Source organism: Alosa sapidissima, chromosome 4 (assembly GCF_018492685.1).
Source record: "Alosa sapidissima isolate fAloSap1 chromosome 4, fAloSap1.pri, whole genome shotgun sequence".
In the NCBI taxonomy this organism is placed as follows: domain Eukaryota; kingdom Metazoa; phylum Chordata; class Actinopteri; order Clupeiformes; family Clupeidae; genus Alosa; species Alosa sapidissima.
Genome location: NC_055960.1, coordinates 32,692,982 through 32,705,481, shown reverse-complemented (window position 1 = coordinate 32,705,481; position 12,500 = coordinate 32,692,982). Strand labels below are relative to the sequence as shown.

Genomic DNA, 12,500 nt, shown 5'->3' with positions numbered 1-12,500 from the left:
AGGGCTGTTGAAGCTGGGCATGTAAGCAGGGGTTTGGTGGAGCAATGGTAGCATTGCCATCTGACGTTCAGTTGGCCTGGGTTTGGATTTTAAACCGGTAGTTATGAGTCAGTGTGGCTTTGGATAAAGGTGTCTGCTGAATACCAGTCATGTAACTTGACACGGTAACTGTTTGTGAGTTTGTGGTTGCTGTCCACTCACGTCTCTTGCTTTCTGTCCCCCTTCCAGAACTACTCCGCTCAGGGAGGCGCCTCTGGAAACGGAGGCAACGGCGCAGGCGACGAGGACTACGAGATCCCACCCATCACCCCGCCCAACCACCCCGAGCCCCCCCTGCTGCACCTGATGGACCCCGAGTCAGGATACCTGTGCCACTCCCTGCCCCATAATGGCCTGCTCAACCCCTACTCCTACCCCGAGCTGCCGGCCCTCATGATGTCCAACATGCTGGCCCAGGACAGCCACCTCCTCTCCAGCCAAATGCCCTCTGTGAGTCCACTCGGGTTTCTCTCTCTCTCTCTCTCTCTCTCTCTCTCTCTCTCTCTCTCTCTCTATCTCTCTCTCTCTCTCTCTCTCTCTATCTCTCTCTCTCTCTCACACACACACAGCACGCCTGTGTCCGGGCCTCTGGCCGCCTGCTGCTTTCCTGAATGAATGAATGAGTGACTGGATGGATGGATGAGTGAATTAATAGATGGATAAATGGATGGATGGATGAATGGAAAAAAGAGTAAGTGAGTGAGTGAACGAGTGATTCCATCTACGCATCTACATCTTTTACATCTCCCATAGTGAGGATTGTTCTGTGTAGTCTACACTGTGGTATGGTCATTCACACTGTGCTGTAATTCAGCGGGACAGATAGGTGATGGTCATTGAGGATGGATATTCTGGCATTCTAGAACAATTCTTACTGCCGGGCTACACTGGCATTCTAGAACAATTCTTACTGCCGGGCTACACTGGGAGCACAACTGAAACGCTTTGTTCGCAAAGCTTAAAAATAAAAAGTTCTAGAAGACTGGTCTAATTTTTTTAGAATGTGAGTAGCGTTTGCACGTCTGGTGTGGCCAGTTCCAATAATTATAGTGGAAAAGTATAAAGGAAAATTGTTGCAGCATATGCTCCGCAAACGGAACGCTTCAGTTGTGCATAGAAGTGATAAATGTTAGTTTAGATTTATGTGCAGTGTTGTAAGAGATGAAAGATTATAAAAACATCTTCAATAGCTTGAGATGCTAGTTTAATTGTTGCCACAACACATTGTAGAATACAGCCAATAGATAACCATTTTGAGATGAACAAAGTCACTATTCACACCTATTCTGACATTTTGTTTTCTGGTTAATCCCAAACCAAAAGGTAAAATGTTAACAAAGTCTACATATTTTATATGTACGATGTGTACGATGCAGCATTTTTTCAGGAACTGTAATGAGCATGAATAAGAAACAGCTCTTGGACAGAAACATAATATCTTAAGATATTGCATCACTGGAATGTTACCCACAAGGTAGCACACGGTTGACTCTCATTCCTCTAATGGCTTTGTGAAATGGAATCCACTCAAAATGGATATCGGGCAGCATGCTATAAAGATGGAGGACAGTATCTCCACTTCACTATATGTAGAGATGGATATTTGATATTTAATGGAATGCATTACCCTTCCTCTTTGAAATATGGCTCTTACATGGACTCCAATACATCCCGGATATGGCACGTGACTGCGGGTCACCTCGGCAGTGTGCCATACTAAATCAGAAAATGAATTCGGTTTCATCAGTCTTCTCAATCCATAGCAACACCAGTGATAGAATGAGTTCTTATCCTATTGATTTTCTTCTTTACTTTGTCGTTTTAGCTGTTGTTGATGCCTTGTTGTTTCGCTCTTGTGGTATTTGTATTTGCCGAGTTTGTACACTGTGGATGACCTCTCTGGCTGCTGTTATTCCCTGGTACATCAAGCCGGGAGACACAGTTTAACCATGTGCCAGCGTAGGCTCTTATGGCCACATGCACATGAAATATGTGCCTAATAGGAACCCGTTTGTGCACATCTCTGTCGAAAATGCAGGCTAAATGGGAGTGCCATTTATCCTGATATCCATATAATATCACATTTGGCTTTGACCTTTGCACGTGTCCAAGGCCGGTTGGCTGCGGTATGGGTGACGGCTGGATTTCCTACTAACTCACCGGTTGAAGCAGATGCTACTGAAAAGCAGTGGCCAGCCCAGCCCAGCCCTGTCCATCGGTGGAGATCTGCAATGCTAATACAGCCCACCTGACGGGGCTAATCACGGTCTCCAAGAGCATCTGCAGTTGAGTGCTAAACACTTCTGATTAGGGTCCCCACAGGACAGAGAAGCTGACACAAAAGAGAAATGGAGACTAAGATAGAGGATAGGTTTGTTGTCATCAGTCATAAATAATGCTTTAACCTTGTAAAATATGTGGTTCCAACTATAAAGCGTGCAACAAGAGGTAACATTTAATTGGACTTAGAAGTTAGCCTAATGGTACCATCTCTTTTTTTTTCTGAGGAAAAAGAGAATATTTTCTTGCTGTATGTGGATGTTCAGTCTTCATAAACAAAAGCTGTGCCAGTGAAATGCATCAGGAGGTCAGCGCATATATTCAATCTTGAGCACAGGGGAGAGAAGAAAAAACCCATTAAGGTTCATCTTCCCTGCATTGGCCTTGCTATTGTAGAGATGCAGTGAGATCTGTTTTCATCAGAGCACTCCTGTATGTGAGGATGAGGAGAAAAGAGCGAGAGAGAGAGAGGAGAGAGAGAGAAAGGGCAGAGAAATATCACACGGGGAAAATATTCAGGGTAGGGAGAGGGAGAAAGTGAGAGGCAGAGAGGAAAGCCATAACAGGATAAAAGGTTGAAATGAAATAAATGAAGGACACAAATGTTACTGAAAATGTCATTTATTGTTTTGCGTCACTGTCAGTATACATTTTAGCAATCTTTACAAAGAAGCATATTGCTTTTCAGATTACACTGCTGATGATATTGATTTTTTTTTTTGTTGGACCCAAATAGGATTTGTTATTACTAGGCTACGCTCTAATATTCCCGGCGAGTGGGCATCACAGTTTTGATAGGAATCACAATTTAATTAGCTCGGATGCCACCGAGAGAAATCCAACCTTGGCTCTTGATTAAAATAACCTGGAAGAGGCACACCAAAACAAGTCAATCGTGTGTTTAGTTGCTTTTTTCCCCGTCTCATATTACATTTTAATTGCTGGTCTCTGTGCAGCACGTGGGTCTACGCACGGCTCTGGCTAGCCCAGGTGCAGGTGCTGAGGGCCAGGCGATGGTGCTGTTGTGGATATGGCCTCATTAGTAAACGATGATGGAATAATCAGCTCTAAGGAGGAGCCTGAGGCTAGCCTCCGCGTAGCAAAAGGCCCTCTCTGTTTTCCCATGGTAAATCGCTAATGCTATGTGAATCGCTAGGTGAATCGCTAATGCTAAATTGAAAACGCTAGCCACTGAATCGTATTATGGGGCTGCACCCCCCCCCCCCCACCCCACCCCTCACCCCAGCCAACGGGTGTGTGCTCAGTGCTTTATTTAACTGTTCACCTGAAATAAGCTCATTTGCATCCTCATGGCGTTGCAGCATGAGTAGAGAACCATGCTTAGGAATAAAAAGCTCTTTTCTTTGTCCTTCCTCCACCAAACCCCCTCCCTGTACAATCTGAATGTATTAGGCTACACTGTTCTGTGCATTCTGGTTGGCACTCTGGTGTTTTCCACATTTGATAGAGTGAGCCCTCATCCATTTGATGGGTGAAGATTCATCCCAGCCAGAGGTATCAAATCTTTCAGGATGAACTTGATATCTTGCAGCCCAGCTTTGCCTTGATGCGCTGATGCACTTGGCAAGCCCACCACAGCCCCAGCTAATGTGCTAGCTGTCATAGCATCTTCCACAAGTTCTCAATGCATTAGACATCCAATAGCCACGATCAGGTGGCATGGATCTTATCAATTGAACCCAGGGAGATTCTGATCCGATAGGCGAGGGCAGGGGATACACAAGCAGCAGAGAGGGGAAAAAGGAAAAAAAACAAGCATTTCCAGAGAAAAAGAGTCAGTGCTGAGAGAGAGAGAGAGAGACAGAAAGAGAGAGAGAATAAATGGTACTGTAGGTAGGCACAGAGGCTAAACAAAGGTATGCCATTAAATTAGCGCTCATATAGATCCACAGACAACTGATTTCATGGTCTTTAGGCATTGCATGCCTATTGGAATCACACAGCGAGTCCCATGGCCTCATTTGGGACTCTTCACACCAGTGACACACCCTCCCTCCATTAACATGAATGGATCTCCCATCCTTTTCTTCTCTTCTTGTTGTCAAAATGCATGTTTATTGATGAGCTTGCATGTGTATTAAGTAGACATTAGCATAGAATTCACATCACCAACATCATCAGAAAGGGGAGAGAGCAGTTTGAAGTTAATTATTCGAGCGTAGAATACAGTTTATATCATTAAATAATTTATCAAACATTATTCATTATCCTCTCAGGGTTTGCTCTGGCCATCCTAGTCAAACAAGTCAATAAAACAATGCATATTATCAACTTTGATGGGATGTTAGGGCTCCACAGCAATAGCATGCATTTAGGCTTTTTTTTTATGTATTTTTTAAGAAAAGGTTCATTGTAGATATCTTAACTATGGGGAAATGCCTTCTCCTGCATTAGACTCGCACCTTTTGGAGTTGCTATATGCCATAACAAGCACAAATATTTCAAAGGCACTTTATTGCAGAGAAACTATTATATTGAATGCATCTGACCTATTGATAACTGCTCTGGGTAATGGCTTTACATAAATGTCACACCACATATATGTACTGTGGAACTAGGGCAAGGCCCTCACTAGAGCACTCTCTCTCTCTCTCTCTTCCTCTCTCTCTCTCTCTCTCTCTCTCTCTCTCTCTCTCCTTCTCTCTCTCTCTCTCTCTCACTCTCTCTCTTGCTCACTAGCAAAGCAGTTACAGCGATGGGTTTGTTTCGAGATGAGCATTTCCGACCATGATTTTCTGCACTAGTTCTCCCAGAACTAGTGACATGGTCAATAATTGTTCTGAGATATCCAAGGGGACCAGCGCTCAGAGTCTCCTCCTACATATAATGCTCTAATGCAGAGGAGCAAATGGAGGGCACTGTCTGTAGACGTGTTGTATTTTATTTTCATCACAGGATGGAGTCATGGAATACCATAGTTCCTGGTAACATTAAGAGAGCACAAGCGATTTACAATTAAGCTTTTCTTGGAAGTCATGACCATAGATTCAGTCTAGCCTAGAGGTCATGTCTAATTGTAAAATTGCCTTAAGAGCATGATAAAGGTAGCCTACACATCCATCCCACGGCACAGTTGTTTTTAGTCAGAGTAGTGCATTAGTGTGTTTCACCAAAAAAGACAGAAAAGGATGAAGTAAAAATGCAAAAACAAATCTTATGGAATAGAAGGGTGACTGTGTGTTGAATACCAAACGCAATGCACATTGCAGTTAAAGGATCATATACATGGAGAAAAAACATGAACCTATTAATTTCTTTTATTTTTCCATTGCAGTTTGAAGAACATGATAGAGAACATTTTATGCAGAATATTACGGGCATGATTGATGCCTCGGCTGAAAGCAGAAAACATTCCGTGTTCGATAGACCCGTGAAGACCGGGCGAAAAAGAGAACCCCTTGGTTTTTAAACAGCTTTCTTTTCACCTTTGCGATTATTTATTTTCAAATAGTCCTTCAGGGTAATGTTCCATTTTCTTATTTCACAGCCCCTTTTCCCATAAATGAGCCATCGGAGTAATAAATCACCTCACAAACAGAGACTTGTGCAAACCCTGAAAGGTCCAAAGATTTATGTAACACATTCATGTTTTCCACTTCCTCATTTTAGTACTGCTCTGAGAAAGCCCGTCTAATAAAAGCCCCTATTAATATTTCCTGTTGCTTAGCAACCGCAGGCAGCAAGTAATAGCATTCCGTGGAAAAATAGATGACCGACCGATAAGGAAAAATTCAATTCTTTTATTATCTCCCTGGAGAAAGCTGCCTTATTTCTACCCACTGGATGATATGAGACTGTGCTTGTATATTAAGAAATATTTTAAAGGAATAGAAGTTATTTTCCAATTTCATTATATAAAAAAAGAGACTACTCATTTCTTCCCCTCAAGAGTTCATCTTCTTTTTTTTTTTCAAATAAACTCAATTAGCCTTAGGATTGAGCTAATCAAGGCGTAATGTATGGATTTAATTTCCTTTTTTATTTCTAATCATATAGCCTTGGAGGTGTTTCAAACACACACATACAGTAATGCACCCATCAAGACCTGAGCTGTGCATGTGTGTAGATTTTTAAGCATCCTAGCCTTTGTTAGGCTTTATGCAGAAAGAGTTTGAATGTATGTTTACCATCTTTGAGACGGCTGTTTGCTGAAGAAATTCTTCCATTGTCCGGAATTGGATACATGCAAAGCTAGTGAAGGGTTTATCTACCCACATAATAGCTTTGTGTTTGAAAATAATTCTATGTGTTGTGTAGTCTGGCGTTTTTAGGTCTTTTCAGGGAGACAATGAGGACAATGTAAACCAAAACAGGTAGAACTGCGAGATACCACCAATGTTGAGTTTTAGTCCTAGTCACCCAAAGTTTGGAGATGAAGCATTGTGCGTGTCATTACTTCCCCAATTTGGCCGCTGACTCCTTGTGTTATCTCCCCACTGAATCGTGTCCACATAGCACTGCTGTGCCTCTCGCGTCTATCAAGCTTACCACAGAGGACTGTGAGGAGGCTGTGTGTGTGTTTTGTGTTGGTGACTGAGGTGGGGTTGGGGTTGAGTTGGGGGTGGGGGTGGTTAGAGTAATTCAGTCAGTGTTAGCCAATGAAGCGGCCGCGGAGGGGAACCTGACCTAGCTTCTCCTTCCAGTGTCCTCCATGTGCCGTGCAGCATTAGCGCGAGAGGACACGCGCCTCGGACGGGGATGGGATCTGCTGAGTGCTGGCTTTGTCTCTCCAGTCGCTCTCTTCTCACTCCCCCTGCCTGGGTTGGCCTGACAGGAATCTCCCATTGGCTGATGTCATGCATGGAGATGAAGGTGGGGGGCGGGGGGGGGGGGGGGGGGGGGGGGGTTCAGAGCTCAGAGTGGAGACAAAGAAGTCCAGTGGTGGTGGGGGTGGTAAAGGCAAAGGGTGTGTGTGTGTGTGTGGGGGGGGGGGGGGGTTGTTTTTGCTTCTCATCTTGTCAACTTTCAGCAGCATCAGAGAGCACACGAGGCTGTGCAAGCGCTGAACATTCATGTGTACAGTACCTCCAGTCCTAGTCTGTGCATGAAGAAATAGAAAAATAGAGCGGGAGTTGTTTCTGACGTGAGTGCAAATGGCATGGTTGATATTTGCACACATCTGAGCGCGATGACTGGGAAATTTGATTAAGTTTCAGCCACTCAGGTCATTAGCTGTTTGAGGAAGTGTTGCAGCTAATGGTTGTTGTCAGAAACACATGCTGGATGAGAGTTAGTAGTTAAGACACTTGCAAAGCATCTACAAATGGACCTAATTGTCACTGTGTTGCTGCGTGTATCATTGTGTGTGTGTGTGTGTGTGTGTGTGTGTGTGTGTGTGTGTGTGTGTGTGTGTGTGTGTGTGTGTGTGTGTGTGTGTGTGTGCGTGTGTGTGTGCGCACGCTTGTGTGTGTGTGTGTGTGTGTGCACGTGTGTGTGTGTGTGTGTGTGTGTGTGTGTGTGTGTGTGTGTGTGTGTGTGTGTGTGTGTGTGTGTGTGCACGTGTGTGTGTGTGGAACAGAGAGACAGAGAGAAAGAGAGAAGACCTGTTTTGCTCATTAGATGGAGAAGAAAGGTGCTGTCTACCTGTCTTCTCCATGTGTTGATTATTCTGCCTTTGCCTTCCAAAGCCATTTCAGAGTTGTCATGTCAAACAAGCATCCAGTCTTTAGTGAGAAGGAAGAGAGGAGGGGGGAGGGCCGCTGATAAAAGTGAGTGAAAGAGAAAGAGGGTGAGAGGGGGAATGAGGGAATGAAGAGAGAGGAGGGGTGCAGGGGAACGAGAAAAGGAGGGCAAGCATGAGAGAGAGGGAGAGAGGGGGGGGGGCATGCATCGACAGACACTGACAACAATCATAAGGAAATTCAATGGATTACATTAGCATCCTCTAAATATAATTGCTTGCTTCACATTCAGATATCGGTATTCGGTGTGGCTGCACAGCCCTGGAAAACATAAAAAAGAGAATTCATCAGATTCCCAATCTATTTCGCCGACATTAGACTGATGCAGAGGAATATTTCTCCATGAAGCAGCATCCTCCCATACCCATAATTACCTCCATTACAGGCCCCGTGTGAGAGCATGTGGCTGCAGGAAGCAGCAGAGGGTTCTATACTAGGACTCCAAATATGAACATGCAGGCATCTTTGCTCACTGACGTATCAATCTCACTCTTGTTGGAGTTCTTTATGCTGTCTGTATTAGCATTTAGCATGAGGTGAGGAGTTCCCCACTCAATCATCATCATCATCATCGTTGTCGTTGTTGTCGAATCATACATTCTTTTTGTCATCTTCTCTCTGTCCTCCGTTATCCCTCATTCTACTCTTTTCAATCCTCTGAAATTAATCTTTAAAAGTCTACCTTTGTATTCACTCACAATGCCAATGAACCAAATAAGCCAATAACCTGTCACATCCATTTCCTGTCTGGAAAATATGTCATTAAATCACAAACATGTCATCAGATGCCTGTGAACCTGTTCATGGTGTACTTCCTTAATTCGCCTAAACAGCTCACGTGAAGTGTGGTTGTCATTTAAAGCACTAGCTCGGTGCTCTGGGCTTGAGAGAAACTGCCACTGGTACAGGCTCACTCTGGTGTTGTTGTGGTTGAGAGATGCATTTGATTAGCATACAGACGGAGCGATGGCAGAGATGGCTCGAGTTGCTGAGCCAATAGAGGTGATTCTAGTCAGTGAAATGGAAAAACACTGATGGGCTGCCCTTCTGAGGTGTGTGAATATATTAGTGTGCTTGCACGCCTCAACAGGGCTCTGGACTGATACTGATAAGATATACCTTTGCATATGGTCTGATTCTTTATGGTATGGATATGGTTTGCATGGTTTCAAATTGTATGTTTGTTTTGTAGAATTAGCTTTGTATAGTACAGTATGATATTAGATATGGTACAGTAAAGTGTAGTGTGGTATTGTACAGTATAGCATAATATGGTGAGTTGTAGTATATTATGGTGTGGTGTGGTACAGGGTAATGAGCTTTAGTAATGTATGGTATGGTTAAGGATATTGCATGATATGGTAAAGTAATACGTGGCTGTTGAAAACTACCTCCCAAGTATTGTTTGCTCAGCCATTTAGCAGTCAATGATTCATAAAGGCAAGCCTCTTACAACACATTTTTAAAAAATGACCCTCGCAGGTGTCTGTGTTGGCACCGTGTGGCGCGGCGTGGTGTGGCTCGGCTGGCCGAGGCTAGCGCAGGGTTCAGAGATGAGGTGAATGAAACGGAGAACACTTAGAGGAGGAGAGAAAGCCACGGTCGGGGGCTCTCGCTACGCCCCCGGGGGCGAACAAGGAGTCACAGCGAGGCCTCTCCCTCTCTCTCACTCTCTCTCTCTCTCTCTCTTTCGCTCTCTGTCTCTATCTCTCTCGGCGGCCACGCATGTTTACCGTTCTTTTGAAGGATCAGTCTTCGGCATGCGGCTAATTAAAGCTGCCACGGCCGGCAGCCTGCGGGGATAATGTTCTATTATTATACTCATTTGTTTCAATTAAACGCTCTGTGATTTTACAATAGCAACTGTGAACCTGCACGAGTAAGCCATCACTCCCAACAAGATGTCTCCAATCAGAGAGAGAGAAAAGGGGGGACTTGGAGGAGAGAGAGAGAGAGAGAGAGAGGGGGGTAAGGGAGGGAGGGGGCAGAGAGAGAGAGAGTGAGAGAGAGGGGGTGAGGAAGGGAGGGGGCAGAGAGAGAGAGGAGCTGAAGAACAAAATGGGGTGAATAAGAATGAAAATACTTGCCAGGTTTGGACTTTTTTTCTCTCGCTCCACTGCTGAAATATGCAAGGACTCAAAGTAGTTCAGTGTGTTAACTCTTCTAAATCCAAACCCGCAGAAAACCCAAAGAACCCCCCCCCCCCCCCACCTCACAATAAGCCCCGTCTAGCATAAAGCTAATGAAAATGCCTTCTCATTACTTTAAGATGTATTTAAGCCAGTACACATACATAGTAATTATGTGTGTGTCCTGTCTTCATAGAGACCCAATGTTCCTGATTCAGTGTGGCTGCGTGGCCATAGATAACCTGGCCTTGCTTAGTAAATCAGAGTTACTGTGAAACATTACAGGCCAGAACAGATGCAATCGATTCAGCTCTTAGCCGACTCGACTCGGCGCTGTGCTGTGCTGTGCTGTGCTGTGCTGCTCTGCCAGTGCACATGATCAGAAAGCAATTTCTCTTCTGAAAAACCTTGGCTCAAGAGCCGTGCCGCATTCACACCGCGCAATCAGAGGCCCGCACACACAGACACACGTGCATGCGTTTGCATCACTTCCTGTGCGGTCAAGCAACATGGCTTTTCCATGTCCAGTCCGCTAGCTGCTGTGCCTTACTGCTGAATAGCTGCATTGTTTTGTTTTTTTTCCTTTTCCACGTTTATTAAAAATCTTTAAGGTTAACTTGGCTTTGCACAATGCAAGCTCCTGTGAAGCGCCATCTTTATATGCCAGCGTTAGATAGGAAATAATGAGGCTCTTTGAGTCACATTGCACATACGGCATTTCCTAAAGAGCAATCCTGATATGAAAGATGCTGTATAAATAACCACGATGTACACATGAAAGATTGAAATGTAAGTCATGGGCATGTAGGGAACCCTGTAAGCAAACATGCAGCTGGCCCTGTGGCTACAATGGCGGTCCACTCAGTGGTCAGATCTCTTAAGCTAAATCAAACAGTGCAGGCAATCCTGGTCCAGATGAAACCATTTCAAAGGCAGGGTCAGAGGATCAGAGGAACAATAGCTTTCTGATATCCCATCTCGCCACACAATGTGCAGCCCATAATTGGAAAGCCCTTGTTATTTGGGTCCCATTTGACTATGATGTACAAGATGTGAATACAAACATGGCAAAAGCGCAACGCTGCTGCAGGAAATGAATCAGAGAACTTTCCAGTGTTTTCACTGCAAACACAAAGGTCTGTAAAATAGTCAAAAGTGTGTGTTTGTGTCTGTGCAAGTGTGTATGTGTGTGTGTGTGTGTGTATGTGTGTGTGTGTGAACAGTGTGTTGTCACTGTTCATGTTTGCTTTAGTATGTATCTCATCATGTTTCAATACCCATTTAAATGACTGTGCCATAGTTTTCACATGGGTGAGACTAAAGTACTAAACTACCTTTATGCATCATATTCTTAAGGATATTTCTGTAGGCTTTCTACTATTCCCAGTGAAACATCACACTAGACACAAGGAGATGGAGTCGGTCAGTTTTATCTATTAGAAGAAATACTGAAATGGCAGAAAAGACTCTTAGCCAGACATAGACTCCCCCCGCAAGGGATGAGACCATTTAGCAATTAGCATACAGTACCTATGGCAACCAGTAACCTTTGTGAGACTCTTTCATAATGTTTGTACAGCCGGCCTCCACCTGCTTTATATAGCTCCTGCTGATGACTGTTTGAGATAGCTTCTCTCTCTTTCTTTCCGTTTCTCTCTTCTCTCTTTTTCCTTCTCTCTTTCTCCTTCGATCTCTATCTATCTATCTGTTTTTCCCTCTCTCTCTCTCTCTCTCTCTCTCTCTCTCTCTCTCTGTTACTCTGCCATTCTCAGGCCACATTTGTCTTTTATTTGTTTTTTCTCTCTCATGTCTTTCTTGCTCTTTTTTTTTCTTGTTTTCATCTGTTTCTGTCTCTTCCCTGGTCTTTCTGACATTCCTCCCTGCTCAGGTGATGAAAGAGCAAACACAGTGAATAGAAAGCAATTATGAGAGAGCTGAGAGGAATTGAAGTAGTCAAAAGAGACCTGCATATTCAAAAAGGCGGGGTGATTCATAGGGATATGGTTTATATATACATAATATAATAATATATATATGTATATATATATATATATATATATATATATATATATATATATATATATACATATATATATTATTATATTATGTATGTATATGTTTGTGTGTATTTATGTATGTATGCTAATGCAATAGTGTTTTTGTAAGTGTGCTCAGTTATTGATAGTGAATTCACTGAGAAAACATCTTTTAAAAATGGTGTTTTTCTTGTTTGTGTTCATATTTTGGATTTAATGCCACCAAAAGGTCTGTACACACACACACAAATGCACACGGGCGCGCACACACACACACACACACACACACACACACACACACACACACACACACA

The 12,500-nt window shown here is 43.7% G+C and overlaps 1 protein-coding gene across 7 annotated transcripts in view; it reads left to right on the top strand.

Annotated features, from left to right (window-relative positions):
• tox2 (TOX high mobility group box family member 2) overlaps positions 1-12,500 on the top strand; it is a 103,949-nt gene that overhangs the window by 68,139 nt on the left and 23,310 nt on the right. For all 7 annotated transcript variants that reach the window (XM_042090121.1, XM_042090120.1, XM_042090123.1 and 4 more), the window contains one exon: positions 229-489. In XM_042090121.1, coding sequence (XP_041946055.1) covers positions 229-489 — 261 coding nt within the window. The remainder of the gene's footprint in view (positions 1-228; positions 490-12,500) is intronic.